Here is an 18,644-nt window from a genome sequence, read left to right as displayed (position 1 = left end):
AACTGCAGGAGATGTCTCCAACCACAACACTCCCATAAGCTATTAAAAAGTCAAAGCAAATGTCTTAGTTATGTATTTGTGAAGACTTGCCTTAAAAGTTTTTTAAAGGCCATTGATATTAACTGCTGTGGATTTTGTGATCTGAAGGATCAAAGTAATTTGTTTTGCAGCTCAGTGAGAGCTGGGTATAGCACACTCAGCTACCAAAGGACGAGGTTTTCTAGTTGTTGCTTACTGAATAAGCAGAAAAACATTTGCATAAAGCTGATGGAGAAGGAAATACCTTGTCTCATTAATGATCGGGTTTCTAAAGAATCTATCAACTTCTATGTTCTTTTAAATTTAATAAATCCATTAAATGTGTTCAAAATTATACTTTTTATTCAGATGGGAACAGCTAAACAAGATTTTTTCTGAATACTTTCTGCAAAGACTTATGTCTATGATTAAGGGTGCACTGGCCTTCGATGGAGGCAGTTACAGGTTGTGCCAGGTCTATATGCTGGGCAGGGATCAGCATAAAAACCAAATTACTGGAAAGGTGTGCAGCCTTGGGAGGCTCAGAAATCACAGCCTCACTGGGGAGGAGCTGGGTCAGACGGGGGACCAGCTGCCTCTCCTCTCCTCGGAGCAGAGGCCAGCAAATGCACCAGGATGAAAGATGGGTTCTGTGCCAATCGGTCTAATAAGGCTCTGGAAAAGCACCAGTGAACTTCAGGGATGGGCAAGGTAATGAAAAAATAACATAGCAAAAGGAGGTTGAGTGGGTGATAGAACATTCTGTAGATGCAGGTAAAATTTCTGTATGAAAATGAAGAAGATTCAAGGAACCCTAACAGGTACAAGCAGCGCATGAAAAAATAATATGCAAGTAGCATATCATGGCAATAATGTGAGCACTGGTTATGTTGATTTTTTAAAAGGAATATTTAAAAGGAATGGGATTTTACATTCACGGGCTTGAGGGAGCAGTCATTTCCATCTGGAAGGCTTTGGAAAATGTTTGTATCATTGAAATAGGTAAGTCATCTCCAGAAGGCACAGCTGGAGGGTCTAGATTAGGAAGGTCTAGAAAGGTATTTATTTGGACAATGAGATGATGTCTCAGTTACTGTATATGGCATTAATGCCATGATCATGGCTAGAAGTAAGAATAATCACAGTATAAAGCGACTGCTGGCGGGAATAGCCCTATCAGCGTGTACAGTGTGTGCAGTACACACACATACAGTGTATATATGTGTACACCTTTATTTCAGTGGTTATACTGTTGGCCTCACTACTGCTGGCAATTCTGGCTCTGGGCTGGATGAGGAAAAATTCATACCTAGTTGTATTTAAAGGTGAGCTCCAAGGAGGCTTTTTATTAGCATTTCATTATGAAATTAAATCCACATGTAGTTCGCAGCCTGAGCAATATCACACTTATGCCTTAAAGAACTTAAAAGCAGTATAACAAATTTTATATATATATATTTTTGTGGCAGGTTTTTTTGAAAGATCCAGGGACCCTTTGAGTAGTCTATAAATTCCCATGTAATAAAGCTGAAAATATTTTAATATTCTGGGAAAAAAAGGAACTTGTTCCAGGCAGTTGAGTAAGAGGCAATGAAATCAGATCACTTCTTAACTCCATCATTTGGTTAAGACATCAGAAAACAAACCCACCTCAATTCTGCAGTCTCAGGTAAAATGTTTTGTGGTCATTGTATTAAAGGTGGAACTTCTGTTCCCCAGCACGATCCTCGTCCTCCCCCAAGTGCATCTTCTTGCTCCAAACGTTCCCCTCATCTCAGGGGCCTGAGGATCTTAAAGGTTGCTCTTCCCAGTTAAGACCAGGCAGATGGTGGTGTGGAGTCCTTTGGCCTTTTTGGTGTCCTTCCTGACCAGACCCCTGCCCCATTTGGCAGCAAGCCCTCCAAAGGTGCACACAGCAGGCTGAACGCTGTATTTCACACAAGTGCCATATTCATCAGCTGCAGTGCAATGCCTCCACCAAATTCCTTTCACCAGAGCAAAACCAGGATATTTTGCAGCACAACAAATGTGTAACTGTTGAGCTGGCCAATTATTTGATTACTTTATTCTTTCTATATTTACTTATTTATCTATTTTTTAAAGAGCTCAAGGTAGCCTTCTTACAGCATTCCTGCTGCTTCTTCCATCAAGAAAAGTACTTTGGAGAGCTTTTGCTATTTCTTAGTGGGAAAAGATGCTTGGAGATGTAAATATTGCTAGGAGAGGTACCTCCTTGACCTTCGGCTAACTAAATAAAGGCAAAAAGGGGAAAAACCCACAAAGAAACAAAAATCAGGCAATGCAAATGAAATAATCCTGTGTATTATTCTATGGAATAAATTTACTCATGTATTTAATCATGAAGAGGAAGCAGCAGTCAGAATAACACTAGCTGAGGCAAAAGGTTGTAGGCTTATTTTTGTTTTAAATATGCAGTCCAATTTTCTTGAGGGAGTTCCCTTTAATTTGCTGCATGAAATCAGAATCTAGCAGTGCTCTGCAACGCCGATAGCCTGCCAAGCTTCTGCGAATGCTCCCTCCCCGCAATTTTCTTTTTCAACAAACTTTCCCCTAAAAAGCCTGTTGAGCTGTTTTAGGAGAAATGGAATTTTTTTTTACTGCATGGAAAATGGGGAATGAGTTTTCGGAATGGGGGTGTATGTTAGGGCATGTGTGTATTGTAGCTTGAGAGACTGTTGTGCTGCTTGTTTCCTTCAAAACTATCTAAACACAATTTGTGCACCTCACCCTCACCTCCCATTGTGTGCAACCTTCTCTGCAGATGTGAATTAGAAACAAAACACTGCATTTTTGTTACTGGCACAGCAGCTGAAGAGCATCCAGCCTGGATGCCTAAATCACCCCTATGTTGAGCAAGCCGCTGGTGGTCCTTGCTTGCAGGCTTCATGCCCAGCCTCTTCTGGGTCTTGGTGTATGCTGGCAATGGGGAAATTAATCTTTTACTGGGGATTAGTGAAGATCTGGGGCTGAGGAGGGTGCTTTTGCTAGGAAAAAAACAGCTCTTAATCCAATGTGGCAGCTTGAAGTGTACCAAGGCTTGCTCATCTCCATTGGTTTTGCCTTGCACTCTTAGGAACAGCTACAGCCTCCACGTGCAGGGGCTGGCCACTTCTGATGGCAGAGGTGGTTTTGTTGTCACATGTAAGAACCTGCAGGTTTCTCCTGCCACTTCAAATGACACAGACACACTTGTATTATTACCTGAAAACCAGCAGTAGTTCATGGGCTATAAACATTAACACAGTTTTGTGGGGTTTTTGTACAACAGCTCATTTGCCTGATTGATTAAAGGGATGTGACTTTATAATGCAAGATTAGAGAAGAGATTCAGAGCAGCCCTGTGGAGAAGGACTTGGGGTTGGTTGATGAGAAAATGCACGTGAGCCGGCAGTGTGCGCTCGCAGCTCAGAAAGCCAACCGTATCCTGGGCTGCATCAAAAGGAGCGTGACCAGCAGGTCAAAGGAGGTGATCCTGCCCCTCTACTCTGCTCTTGTGAGACCTCACCTGGAGTATTGTGTGCAGTTCTGGTGTCCTCAACATAAAAAGGACATGGAACTGTTGGAACAAGTCCAGAGGAGGGCCACGAGGATGATCAGGGGACTGGAGCACCTCCCGTATGAAGACAGGCTGAGGAAGTTGGGGCTGTTCAGCCTGGAGAAGAGAAGGCAGCATGGAGACCTCGTAGCAGCCTTCCAGTACCTGAAGGGGGCCTATAGGGATGCTGGGGAGGGACTCTTCGTCAGGGACTGTAGTGACAGGACAAGGGGTAAGAGGTTCAAACTTAAACAAGGGAATTTTAAGTTGGATATGAGGAGGAAGTTCTTCACTGTGAGGATGGTGAGGCACTGGAATGGGTTGCCCAGGGAAGCTGTGAGTGCTCCATCCCTGGCAGTGTTCAAGGCCAGGCTGGACAGAGCCCTGGGTGACATGGTTTAGTGTGAGGTGTCCCTGCCCATGGCAGGGAGGTTGGAACTAGATGATCCTTTCCAACCCTACCTATTCTATGATTCTCTCTCTTGTGAGAAAGAAGCAAACATACACGAATCTGTGTATGACTGCTCTCCCTTGGTGGTTCTGTGTGCCTCTCTGCTACCTCAGTGGTGGGCACAGGCAGGAGCCCTGCAGGTAGCTGGGTAGCATGTGGAGCTGGGGTTACCTTGCACGCTTACCTTAACTACAGCTCCTGAGGTCTTCAAACCCTCTGTTCACAGCAAATAACTGCAAACAACAGCCTTCCCCTAGGTATAGCACTCACCTCTCCCAGTGTGGCTCTTGCCTTGGAGCAGCTGTAAATCCATGTGGCTGGAGGCCAGAAGGTGGCCAGCTTGGTTCACCTGATGCTCCTGGGGGTCTCTCTTCTTTTGTTCCATGCAGGCTACAGCGTAAAGAGATAGTGTGCATCCAAAATAGTATTAGGTTGTCTTTACAGAAAAAAAACAGGAACTGTTGGTATCTGGAGTTGAAAAACCTTCTTTGCCTCCTTCCCTCCCTACCCCCCCCCCCCCCTCCAATTTGCAAACTGAAGATTCGGATGTGTTATTATCTATTCCAGATTTAAGAAGGCTCATCTCCACACTAAGCCAGAAGCTCTCCATCATCATAATCATGGGCTATGTTTGCCTTTTGATCTAAGCTATGCTGAACTTCAAAGGAAACATGTCAGGGGCACAAAAGCCTAAGGCAACAAACTGCTTGATGAAAAAGAAAAGCCTTCTGTCTGACTTTTCTAGTCTCCAAGATTCCTAGAATTATAATGAGAGCTAAAAAGGTATTTTCTAGATTAAATCCATGGCTCATTACTGCGTATAAGGGAGATGGATACTGGAAATAGCAGAAATGGGACTGCATAACTGTTTAGCCTGGAGAAGAGAAGGTTGCGTGGAGACCTCATAGCAGCCTTCCAGTATCTAAAGAAGGCCTGCAAGGATGCTGGAAAGGAACACTTCATCAGGACTGTAGTGACAAGAGAAGGGGTAATGGGTTTAAACTTACTTAGACAAGGGAAATTCAGGTTAGATATAAGAAGTTCTTCACTGTGAGGTTGGTGAGGCACTGGAACAGGTTGCCAAAGAAGTGGTAAAGCCTCCATCCCTGGTGGTGTTCAAGGCCAGGTTGGACAGATCCTTGGGCAACATGGGTCTAGTGTGAAGCATCCCTGCCCATGGCAGGGGGGTTGGAACTTGATGAACTTCAGGTCATTTCCAACCCTAACCATTCTATTTTTGAGTTCCTGAAAGTTCCTGAAAGTTTCCCATATTTCAATGAAGAGATCTAATTCTTCCAGGAGGTCAGCATTCCTTTTTATCAGATTATTACAAATCGTAATTTCCACACAGTCGTAACTTGCATTTTCTGTTCTTCTAACAGAAGGCCAAACTGCTACCTTAAATTGCTGACAAACATGGTCATCTGCGTATAGCTAGTAAAACACTGATAATGCAAACACATTTACGTATTAGGACCGTTAATCACAGCAATTTCTTCTTTTAATTGTAGGGGGTATATATAAATGAACTTGGAAAGGTTTTTAAGTGGCTGGAAATAAGCGACACAAAGCAGCACAGGATAAAAAGACCTGATCTGATTCTCAACAACCTTAATTCTCAAGGCACCTTTGTGAGGTAAACCAATGGATATGATTATCCCTAGTTCTACAGCTGGAGACATGCAGGAACACCTCCTGTATAGGTGTCCTCTGTGCCTGTCCTACCAATTCAGATTGAAGACCAAAACCACAAGTATCAGCCCATTCCACACTTCCCATATGCTGTTCGCTAGCAATCCACTTACTCTAATCTCACATCATATCCCACATTAAACATCAGCCGTACTAATTTCAACATTGATTTGTTTTGCAGGAATACTGGCCAGAGATGAAAAACCTGTATGAAAATCCCCAACGGTGACATAGCACACTGGTTTTAACATTCGGCCACAGGGTTCTCTGACCTTCTATGTACTCCCTTACAACCAGTTTCTCCTGGTGTGGGGCTGCCTTGTTTCCTCACAGCATAGCCGTCACGCTTTAATGCACTACTACTGCCCACTTGGACAAAAATTTTTTTCCTATGTAGAGTAGTAAATCTGTGATCAAGAGGGTAAAAAATAACACAATGCACCTCCTGGCTGTGAAGAAACGCTTTCTGTTTATACCAACTCTGTAATGGGAGTTTTGTCTTTGCTCACTCATTTCCTCTCTGAAAACCAAACTTACCTCCTGGTGATCACAGTCCCTGAAGCTGGTCAGCATATTTAGAACAGCGAAGTTGGGCTGGCAAAGTTGAAGTAGCGCTTTTGATCCACTGCATTGGGTTTATGCTTCCTTATCTGGGGGAGGAGTGGAAAAAAATCTTTGTGGCATCTGTAAGGTGCGCTTTCAATTCATGCCAGACAGGACTACTTGCTTCAACTTCCAGATCAAATTCTTAACCTCAGAGCTGGCCTTGTGCATTAGCAGAAGTGTCTGTGGGAAGTTTCCATCTCCAGCAAACCTCCCACAGCACAAGGATAACATTTCCTGAGGCAGGCACTAATGACAAAATGCCAACCCCTCTATGAATTGTGCATGAACTAACATTAACTTTGCTAATGAGCTTCTGGTCTCAAGCCAACAGTTTATGATGCTGATGTTTAATCTGCACAGGAAGATGCACTTGCTTTTTCATACTTGAAAAATACTAGCAATGCAATAAGAACTCAGCAATAAATACATAACAGCATGAATGCAATGATTACTCACAAGAAGTAGATTTGTTTCCAGTTCTCTGCCCTTGCTTATGCTTTGTTCTGTAGACAGAGAGCAAAGTATGGAGCTTCTGGAGGAACCTGAAGTAACAGTGGTGTGAGGAAAATCTGTGAAGTACGTGGACTTTCTGAAAATTCAAACTGACCTCTGTGCAGAGATGGGAGTCAGAAGCCCAGTGTGCCATCCAAACTGCCTGGGGAGCCTAAAGCTGCTTTAAGCTTCTAGACAGCTTTAACTGTCTAGAAGCCTCGTCTAGACTGTCTGTAGCAGTGAGAGCTTCACCCTGGCTGAACTCTGTAAGAAAAGGCAGTGATAGCCTTGCTTAATTGTAAAGTTATTAGCGTTCTTTCATTAACTGAATGGAAAGCCAAGCTTTAGCTGTGGTGAAGCAGATACGCCACACATGTTTTTTTAAGAACAGTCAGTACAATCTGAGCTTTGAAGAAGATGCCAACAGACAGCAGTGCTGCAATACACAAAAGTTTATTTTTAAGTTTTTCTTTTCCGAAGGCAAAATATAATAGAACCTAACATCAATGTATTTTGTACAACAAAACAGATTTTTTATGAGAACAGACAATCCATGAAGAGTTTTTAAGTCTTAGAACTGCTTCCCTTTTTTATCATGCTTTCTTGTGGTCAACAAAACGTTGGCACAGAAGATGTCACGGCAGTCAGTCAGCAGGCGTGCTCCCTCAGATCCTCGTCAGCTGGTGCCACAGGCTGGAGGGAAGGATACTTTCTACTTTTTCCATCACAAAATTTAGAGGGGCAAAGAGGGTGCTGAGGAACTGCAAAGAAATCAGATAACATTCAATCAAAATCCAGGAGACAATACAGCTCAAGAGAGAGCTGTCCAGTAAGACGAGAAACTCTTGCTGTGTTATTCTGTAAACTCCTGCAGCATGATAAAAAATATACAATGCACGTAGAAAGACTTTCTCCCAGATTCTGAGCCTTTCACGTATACAGATCTCTGGATTTTTGCAGCAAAGAAAGCAAGAGCCCCACTTTTATGAAGATCAAAGTGATGAACTAAAGAAGTTTTCACACATCTCATATCCTACAGTTAAGCTCATACAGAAGCCACTAAAAGCTCAAACCAAAACCTACTGAAGGGAAAAGAGAGGCTTTTTCATAATGGCAGTCTGCCAGACCACATCTCAGAGACAAAAAGTGTGTCTTTAGATTCAGGTTTAAAACGGTTCAGTGTTATGTACAGTTCTGCTACATACACCACAGCATCTATAACTGGAATTTATTTTAACATCCCCCCTCTCTAACACAACACATCTGGCAATGGTGAAAGAGGTTTCAATATATTGTTAGGACAGGCATATGTGACAAAAAACAAGCGAATAGGAACCACAGGAAAAAACACTGCCAGCTACACATCTCAGAACTCAGGTACTCGAAGCACTCCCAAAATTTGGGGAAATACATATTAACTGTGTTTTACATTAACTGCAATTTAACTGTACGTGTTACATACAGCTATGCTGAGGCTCTATACATGTACAAGGGAGCACAGTAACATACAAAGTCAGCCACCTTAAGACTGTGAACACTGTGGCTTCTAACCATTCAGGCTAGTGCAACTTTGCTAAAAATAATTCTCTTTGGAACTAACTGGCAAAGAGGTGAAAGAGGTTTGTGTTTCAGTTACTGCTCTGCAGTCAGCATAAAACATGTAAACTGGTTACTGCACCACTGGGTATATGAACTCAGCTTGGTAGGTCTATTAAAGCAAATCTGGCGCTAGATCTGTTCTCTTTTTGCCCAGAAGGACTCTCTTTCCTGACAAAAGAGAGCATCAGACTTAAAATCCCTTACATCCCTTTTCACGGTCTGAATTTGTTCCATGTTATCTTTACACACATAGAGGACACAGACATGAGGATCTGGTTCCCCTGTTGTCACTGAAGAGAACTAAGCACTTCCAGAGAGTAACTGTACCCATCCCAGGACCAGAACTGCCCTTTGAAATAGTCCCTTTCCTCTCTGCCCCCAGCTGCAGAGGGAGCTGCAGTGGTTGGCTTTTGTCTTCTCCTGTAAAGCAAGGAGGAGTGCCGCACACTGCAGGCTGCTGGCCTGCCCCACACACTCCAGAACTGCTAGCACAGCTCCTGACACAGCTCTGGCCCATGCCAGTTAGTCTTTCTTCAACAAAGCCCAGCAGAGTTTAGGGATAGCACAGGGCAAGGACAGTTCTCAGCAGCCAGCAAGGGCAGGGGCATCCTGCCTCGGAAGGGAAAATAAGTTAGAGGTGCAGACGTGAACCGAGATGTGTCACTTGCCTTTGGAGCCACAGAACAAACAGTATTTTATTACTTCATACAGATATGTCCTTGGTCTCTAAACCAGGCTCCAAAGTACCTAAAGTATGAAAAATTCAGAAATTGTTACAGGTCTTTGTGCTGCTTAAACACAGCTATATATAGAATCATAGAATAGTTAGGGTTGGAAAGGACCTCAAGATCATCTAGTTCCAACCCCCCTGCCATGGGCAGAGACACCTCACACTAAACCATCCCACACAAGGCTTCATCCAACCTGGCCTTGAACACTGCCAGGGATGGAGCACTCACAACCTCCCTGGGCAACCCATTCCAGTGCCTCACCACCCTAACAGGAAAGAATTTCCTCCTTATATCCAATCTAAACTTCCCCTGTTTAAGTTTTAACCCATTACCCCTTGTCCTGTCACTACAGTCCCTGACGAAGAGTCCCTCCCCAGCATCCCTATAGGCCCCCTTCAGATACTGGAAGGCTGCTATGAGGTCTCCACGCAGCCTTCTCTTCTCCAGGCTGAACAGCCCCAACTTCCTCAGCCTGTCTTCATACAGGAGGTGCTCCAGTCCCCTGATCATCCTCGTGGCCCTCCTCTGGACTTGTTCCAGCAGTTCCATGTCCTTTTTATGCTGAGGACACCAGAACTGCACACAATACTCCAGGTGAGGCCTCACAAGAGCAGAGTAGAGGGGCAGGATCACCTCCTTCGACCTGCTGGTCACGCTCCTTTTTATGGCAAATGTATTTAAAATGTTGCAAAACTGCAATATCCAACAGCCAGGGTTTATAACCATTTCAAGGTATGAAGCAAGAAAACATCTGCAAACAGTTTCACTGCTCACCAAAATGGGCTCTCTGCAGAGTTTAACTGTAAAAATGTATGATGTTGACAATGCGTATGCATTTTAAAGGCAACAGTAAACATTCAAATTCTTTTCACCTCTTGGACATGTCTGCATAGAATACAGACACTACAAGATGGACAACTTGTGCATCAGAGGAAAATCAGGTAACACCATCCCTGGTAACGAGGTTTTGTCTTAAGCGCAGGTTGAAGAAAAATATTGTAACTGAAGCTGAACAAGAGTATTTCAGTGGTAGTGCCAAAGCTCAAGCTGTGTAACATGAATTGCAGCTGAATTAATATAACACTGACTTACCTAATCTCAGATTTTGTCATTACTATTACAAGTGGCTTAGCCTAAGTAGAAGCATTCCCTCTGGTTAAGCTGTGAACAGTTTAAATAAATAAGTCCCTTTAATTTTGCCAAATGCAAAAAGCTCACTAGAGGATATTTTCTACTCTTCGAGTAGTACTTGATCTATGTGGTAAGCTTGCACCATCGCATCTACTTGGATAAAACTCAGCTTTGTAACCAGTGCAAATTACACACTTGTTAAATCAATGAAACAAGAGTAATTTGCTTGACAGTAAGTTTTATTGCAATTCATAGGAATTTTGTTGCTGAAATAGTCGACTGTATCCTGTAACAAACTCAGCAAAGTATCTGTGGCTTAAAACAAGCCAAGTTTTCCTCCACTTGGAAAATGAGCTGATGTACAAAATAGATTTAAATTCATGGATACCGAAACCTAGCTTCACTGAAGTCCAAGTAAAATCTTTGCTGACAGCAAGAGGTTCAGAATGGCACCTACTCAATTCTACAAGCCCATATAAACAACATCTGTGCTGGGGCTATGTGGGGCTTGGAAAGCTCCTGGTGCTCCTGTCCTCAGACAGTATGGGCAGCTTGTTTGCCACATGGCAGCACCCAGGAGGGCTCAGTTTGCATGATATGGGTTTTTTTTTTTTCCCTTTCCTTTTGCCACCATGTCGGTTGGTGTTTGAATGGAGGAACTATTTATTGCTCAGATTGGATCTACATGTTCCCTGCCTCAGTGCCTGTAGAGATCCAAGCAGATGAAATATCTCCCTGGGTAAACCCTCTTTCTGAACTGAGGTCTCATTCACCGTATGTGAAATACTGAAACAGGTCATGTCAGTGATCTCAGGCAAACAAAGGAATCAAATCAGAGAAAAATTACTTTCTTGAGTTTCACTCGTTTAAATAATTTAACTAGGCACTACACTTTTAGACATGACTGTTGACTTCAAATGCTTTTGACTGCTGCATCCAGCAGCGGAACACAGGGCCCAAAGGGGCTGTCCGTCACAGTGGCACAGGCCACATTTGGCAGTCTCTCATGTGGAGGAGGTCCTCAGCACTCAAGGGCTTTTTCTGCCTTGAAGTGTCTGGGTTAATGGGCTGTGGAAAAGGGGCAAGAAGATGCAACCTGGAGGTCAAGTGAAAGCCAGTTCCCAACTCCTAGTCACGCTAACCCACTCAGGTTTTATGAACTATGGTGAATACCAACTTGCAGTAACACAGCTCTGGGCCATGATGGCGATATTACATCTGTGCAATGCTTTTTGGATTGGCAGGTGTAAAAGAAGCAATAATTTTGACCTTTTAAAATTAAAGCTTATGTGTACTGTTTCACAATATAATCTACCACATCACAATGACTACCAACCATACCAGCATAGGTAATCCAATGCACATAACCACAGCAACTGTCAGCACATTAATCTTTTAGCTATTTATGAAGCTAGTTATTTATGAAATGATCTTCTCTAAAACTGAAAGGGACTGGCCAACCTCTTCTGTTTTGTTCTGATACAGCTGCATCTCAGAGAGATAGATGTCTGCCATGATTTTCTTCAGTCTCATACACCTGGGCTACTTTTCCCAGAGGAGACAACAAAATGAGCCTTCCGAAGCAAAGTTGTTCTATGAGCTACTAAGTGAATGTCACAGGTTTAAATCCTGCCCTGCCTGTGTACAACAGAAACTCAGCTGCTCCATATAGTTGTTTATGGGGATTAAGATACAGCTCAAACAAGTCACAATACGTGTTAACTGACATGCTAACTGCATCCATATAGGTTCAGAGATCTTGAGTAACCTTGCCAACTCTATGCACATAAAGCAGCCCACATTTAAATTATATTTGTCTGCACTTATTTTACTAACTAGGAGCTTCACCTGCTCCAATATGCAGAACTTAACAGCCACACACAGAATCCTGAGGTATCTGCTCTAATTAACCTCAATGGCAACTGCACTTTCACATCAGGGAAACAGATCTTTCTGGTCTGCCTCTGCTTCCCAAATGGCTTTGGAACGTGCAAGCTCCAAATCACACAGAGACAATTACTAATGCACCAGCAGTGATATCTCTGTTTGACTGCACTCAGCAACCAAAGCCAGGTGAGTTAAGCCCATGAAAACATGCTACTGATTTTATCAAATTCCAGTTGCTCACTGCCTGTAGCAAGAGTACCAAGAACAAATTCTCATCATGCTGCCAGCTTGAGATATATTCTTTGTTCAGGATATGAGGCTGAGAAGCACATGAACAAGGCTAACAGGGACAGATTTGGGATCATTAACTATGGCAGCATCAGAGAATTGCACAGTACATTGAAAGAGCCCTCTAACAAGGGTCATGCATTTCGATGACTTCAGAAAAAAACCATAAAAAAAGCTTTAGAAAGAAGTTTAAGGTCATATGCCTGAGTTACACTTACTGTCCACAAAACACCTACGTATACACTCAAGAAACAAGAGAAAGTAGTATTATTTCAGGTAAATTTCAGCGCTTTTTGCTGATAGATGTGCTATCTTTTGCTTGGTGACATCTAACCTTATTTCCTGCCTTTTAGAGCTAATTAAAGAAAACGCTTAACGTTATGAGCTTGTTGCTGTACCAGACCTTTATCGCTCACAAGTCTGGGTGGTAGAAGACCTGGTTCACTAGGTTGTCTCTTGCCATTTGCAAAGGATTTTGAGAAAATACGATCTGGAATTTGGCAAAGCCTTTCAGCCTTGCCTCCTCCACCCTGCTTCCTATGCTTCTCCGAAACAAAAGACATTAAATAGCCAAGAGTCTATTTTGTAAACACAAGATCTAAAAGAGACATGAATATACATGAGATAATATCTTGCAGCAAAGCATATTCAGTACTTCTTGGAGAAGCAGAAAGGAGTTTTTATTATCCTAGAACTTTTCTGTAAGTGGATATTTCATTACCTAGCACGCTGGAGCAGTGATGTTCTTGGTTTTGAAAAGAAAAAAAGCATGTTTTGACATAGTTCACAGCCCTTCCCCTTCATCCTCCAACATTTATTAATCTTTGGTAGACTAAAAAAGAAGAATTAGTAGAGGCTTCCTGGCATGTAATTAAGAAAAAATATGAGGGAAATATTGAGACTATTTCTTTCATGGCTTTGTGGGGAAAGAACACAGAAATTTGCCCTGGTTAACAGAATACTCTCTTTCTGCTCATTCTTTGAGTTTCTATTGCACTGGAAAGCATGGCACAGTCATTATGGCTCTACACAAAATAAGAGGGATTCTGAAAACCATTATTAGTTTATTTTATTGGATTATATATGAAAATACAGATACTCCCTTCTCAAAGGAATTCCCTTCCCTCACCAAGCCTTTTTGGCAAAATCACAAAAGATCTGCCCTAACAAAAGAACCATATAAACCAGAGAAGACAGTAGTGTATTCTACTGATTAGCTCCCTTAACAATTGTTCAAATGTCCCCCAGCTCAGACATCTCTTGATGTTTTATTTGTATTACTGAATATGCAGATATTTAATAACCGGTACTACTAAGCTCAGCTTTTCCTGCATCTATGTCTTTATTTACCAGAAGAGAGCAGCAGCAGAGAATACTCACAGCTTTTGCGAAGACCCCCATGAGCTCTGGGAACTGATGTGTCAGGAGGGCTAGCATGGCTGTGAAAGAACATAGTCCAGCAGTGAAAAGGATGAAGAAGGGAAGCTCCTTCTTGGGGTAAACTGAAACCTCATGAAATGCTGTAGAAAAAAGAAGGGAAGGATAAGTTTAAGTTAAATTAAATTAAAAAATAAGTTAAAAAAAGCCAAGCAAAACCTAACCAAAACCAAACCAACATTCTGATGTGGTTTAAACAGCCAGAGACACTCAAAGATGCTTTCGAAGGCAAAAATACATAGAAGGTCTGAAACACCAAAGGACAACATTATTGGTGTATCAGTCAGACACTGCCACATAATTCTCATCTAAAGATCGTATTTCTGGCTTATTCTGGTCCTACATACACATTACTTTTGCCTTCCTTGGTCAGTAACAATGAACCCACAAATAAAATACTAGGTTTTTAATCCAGGTCATTGACTAGCCCCATGTTTGCTAATGCTGATACAGAGATTGCATGGAAACATACACCTGGGAGCAGCAGTGAGACCAAGCTTGCAGAAGCATTATCAGTTTAAGCAGGCTGTAAAACTACAGTCTTTGCAACAGTAAATTATGAGGGTTTAATCAGCAGAACCAAGAAAAGTTAACTAAAAAGTAGGACATATAAACAAATACTTTAAATTCAGGATTTCAGAATTATCTGCATATGTAACACAATTTTTTAAAGTGTTCAAACCTTGGATTTAAATTAGTAGTGAGATTTTTTTCTAAGGTGTTTGTTAGTCTACACTAAGAGGAATACAGAAATTTCTTTGACTCTGGTATGATAAATTGCTCACTGGGCTCTGGAGAAAACAGCACTGAAAAAGCTGAAAAGGCCAGAAGAGGATAATTAATATTTTACTGCAAGAATATATATCCCTTTAGCTTCTATGGCAGCTCAGATTCAAGGTGAAAATTTGGCTGGGTTGACAAAAGGTCTGGTTGACTCTTACCTGTCTGTTTCATTCATTCAGTCCATAGTTTGGAGCTACAGTCATGCTAAATGCAAACATTTTTCCCCACACAGGACCAACCTCAAGGCTTCCCATATACTCAAATCCTATGACTACACATACACACAAAACATTATTCTCCCACTTTGCCTACTTTCTTTCTTTGCTTCAGTGACCAGCTCTCATCTCATTGTACTTGTAAACAACATAAGCACAGGGTAATCCAGAAACATGGCAGGACAATATTATTGACTGCATTCATCCAGAGTAGCGTAGTTCTCAAAACTTAACAACAGGAATTCTAAGAGTTTGATTAAAATATTGTAAGCTAAAAATACATATGATCTTTTGATCTGATAATTCAATCAGTTTAGAAAGAAAACCAGATAATCTGCAGCTTCTCTTTGATTTAAATTAAATTTAGGGATTGGGAAATACCAGATCATGGACTTTGTATATTTCTTGCGTTCAGTTTTTTGCACTTGCTTTTGACACAGGCTCAGACTTGTTGTTCCAGTCTGTTATCCAGTCATGGCAAATGTTTTGTGATTGATATTTTTAATTTGGATAGCCTACTAGATCTCAGTGTTCTGATGTAATTCCAGATGACTCTCCTTTAAAACACGCACAATTAAAGGGCGTGGACAGGTATGCAAAACCCCTTTAAACAACCTGTGTCTGTCATGGTATGTTAAAACCTTTCCCTACTCAAACCCAAGGGATTTTGCAGCAAAAAGCATTTCCCGTAACTGCCAGGGTAGTACTCAACTGCCTGCGCATGCTGTTAAAAGAGTCCCTTGCTTCTAAAATTTGACAAGAACAATTAGTTTTGCATCTAAAAAGAGAACACTGAGCTATTCTGCATGATTTTGCCATTCCTAAATCTCCTGACACTCCACCCTCCCCAGCTCAGCATCCCTCTGAGTAAAGCAAGCAGAGCACTCTAAGAGGTGTTGTTATAATTAGGGTGATTATAATGGGGTGGGGAGATACTGTCAGTTGCCAAGGATTTCTGTGTAATATCAGCAAGAATGTACTGTGAAGGAGAAACTTGCAATGAGCAGATTTTTGCTGTATTATTCTCACCTAATGTTCACTTATGGAGGCTTACATAAAGCGGCAATGCATTTTTTAGGCCAAACCAGAGAGGTTTTGAATGAAAGAATACAGAAAGAGCAAATAATACCCTCTAAACCAGCCTGCACAGCAGAAGCAAGTTGCATTGTACTTTTCTCAGAACGGATTTCTCTTTGTTCCTTCTTCAGGATAAAGAAAGTGAGAGAAGAATCTCCTTCCTTGGATCAACTTGGATCTCCTTCACCCTGACCCTGCAAACCCCCCTGCACTTGTGTGTGTTCCATTTGTGGTCACAAAAAGACCCAGTGTGAGAAAATGTGGGAATGAAGCATAACTGTTAGCAAGACTGGCTGCTTTGGCTCTTTCTCTGCATTCCTGTGCTTCACTGCATGCACTGTAGTTAAGTCTTGTTAACTTGGACTGTAACACTTCTCAAGGGCTGGATCTATCTTTGTAACTTGCAGAGCACTGGGAATGCTGTTGGCACTTTGCTGCCAACAAATACGTGTTTATTATATGCCAAACAATACATGTGTTTCTTATATGCCAAAACCACATATAATAAATGACTGAGGTAATTTCACATCAGTTTCTTCAGCACACGCACCATTAAATGAAGAAAACCTTTCTTGCTATTTAAGCATAAGCTGTCAGAGTAACAGCTGCATTAGTGATCCAGTTGTCCTCAAGCAGGTTTGATCTTGCCTTGGAATTCAAGTAACTAGAGTTAACTGTACAAAAGACTAACAAGGCTGTGCCACTGTGCTTTTGGTTTGATGGGATGTTACCCTAGATGAAAGATCAGACATACTTTCTAGTGTCTTGACAAGAGAGAAGATCAAGATCTAAATGATTTTTACCTCTTCATTAATCTCTCTCCTTGTCCCTACACTGTCAGCAACGATAAGTATAGTTAACTGTTAACGAACTGTGGTGAGGAGCTGCCTATCTTAAACCATCAAGGGAGCCCCAGAGAACTGATTATTCTAATCCAGTGTTTTCAATTTAAAAGGCATCACTGGAGATCAGTGCTGCAAGACTCAGGTAAACAATTATTTTATGTCAACAGTAAGAAGAGGGAAGTTGGACGTACATGGTAGTAGTTCTCTATCTGCAGTTTCTGTACAAATAGGGTAAGGGTAGAAAAGATGTCCTTTTTCCAGTGGATAGGGGATCATTCTGAAAGCTGGAAAGAAAACAACACCGTGTATAAGTTACTGTGTGACAGTCACATATTTACAGGCAGTAACTATATTTACAATTCTGAAAAATAAACACAACATTTATATTTGGTTGCAAACACAACAGAAGTTGCTTAACGAAATGCCCAAATACAAATCTACATTGAGCTTTTAATCCTGCAAACACTTATGTTTCTTTTCTTGGGAAGAGGTTCAAGAGTGTCAAGTGAGGTAACATTGCAAGTACAGACATAAATGATTGTATGACCAGAGCCCATAATTCCATAGCCAAATTTACACACTCTGCTGACGCTTTTAGTCTGTAGAAGTTTTAACCTTCAGGGGAAAGAAGTGTATCTAATATAACAGGTACAGCCCTCAAAAATGACCAGCTGAGCTTGTGTATTCAAGCCAATACTCACAAACTCTGTGCATCACGTGAAACTGAAGTTTTGCATGGAAAAAAGTAACACTACCTTCTTCCCATCGTGCTCCAGCAAATCAGGTAACACTGATGACTCAAGGCCAGAGAACCAGTTTTCCAACACAGTCATGTTTTCATTTTATATTTGGCTATCAAAGATTAATACAGAATTATTAAAACCAGGCTCCTCACACGCATTTTTTAAATGCAGCATATCAAGTGAGGTTTCCAATATAAATCTCCAGGTCATGGATTAAATTCCACTTAATCTTATGCATTTTAAAAATTGAAAATAATAACAGAGAGGGAGGGAAATGGATTACTAAACCTGGATGGTGCTGATGTCATAGGCCTTCTGAGGGCGGTTTATGGAAACATCAGAATACTTGACTGAATTATAGCTTTGCAATCAAGGCATCCTTTTCCATTATCCTATAGATTATTCTCACTGTTAAAATGTCATCAGGGTGTTATTCTCACTACTCCTATAAACATCAGTCACTGAAGCAATATTTTCCTCAACAGATGTCCTAGGAGCAGTGTTTATTTCAGATGTTAGGTACAGCCCACTGCCACACGACAACACTCTAGTCATTATCTTTTGCGCACAAGACAACTGAGGCATTGGTTATAATACACAATACCCCAATATTTTCAGTTGTGCTCACTGCATTTGAAACAATGCTAGCTGTATTTTTTGTGCAATTATGAGAGTGTATTTATTCTCAATTACTGTGTTTCAAACAATAGTAAAGAAGGCAGAAATCCTCAAAGACTGTAAAACAACCTGAGCTGTAATGCTGTCCCAGTATTAACCCCCCCCCCACAGTACCCCAAAAAGCCAAGCAGAAGTACAATAATCCAAGACTTGTATGATGTTCACATGCAGCAAATTTGAGTGTCTGTGTAAAAATATGTGGAGGGATGTTCAAAGCTCATTATTTCAAAATCACTAGCACAAGCTTTTCCTTCCAATTTGGCTTAATATTTGAACAATCAAGCCTCTTCTGCCTCACCTTGAATCACAGCAGTATTACAATTCTAATAAAAATAAAAAGGGATGGTAAAGATGTTGCTTTTATAAAGCAAGTGAAAAAATGTCTGGAAAGATTTGTCTGAATATAAACAGCCAT

The 18,644-nt window shown here is 41.5% G+C and overlaps 1 protein-coding gene across 5 annotated transcripts in view; it reads right to left on the bottom strand.

Annotated features, from left to right (window-relative positions):
* Positions 1-7,249: 7,249 nt before the first annotated feature.
* Positions 7,250-18,644, bottom strand: part of ST7 (suppression of tumorigenicity 7) — a 147,761-nt gene continuing 136,366 nt past the window's right edge. For all 5 annotated transcript variants that reach the window (XM_065699808.1, XM_065699897.1, XM_065699986.1 and 2 more), the window contains 3 exons: positions 17,000-17,092; positions 13,832-13,971; positions 7,250-7,576 (listed from right to left, as the gene is read on the bottom strand). In XM_065699808.1, the coding sequence (XP_065555880.1) occupies positions 7,481-7,576; positions 13,832-13,971; positions 17,000-17,092 (329 nt within the window). In that variant the 3' untranslated portion in view covers positions 7,250-7,480. The remainder of the gene's footprint in view (positions 7,577-13,831; positions 13,972-16,999; positions 17,093-18,644) is intronic.

Source organism: Lathamus discolor, chromosome 1, assembly GCF_037157495.1.
Source record: "Lathamus discolor isolate bLatDis1 chromosome 1, bLatDis1.hap1, whole genome shotgun sequence".
NCBI lineage: Eukaryota > Metazoa > Chordata > Aves > Psittaciformes > Psittacidae > Lathamus > Lathamus discolor.
Note: the sequence above shows the minus strand (reverse complement) of the source record. Positions and strands in the feature narration are given on the sequence as shown.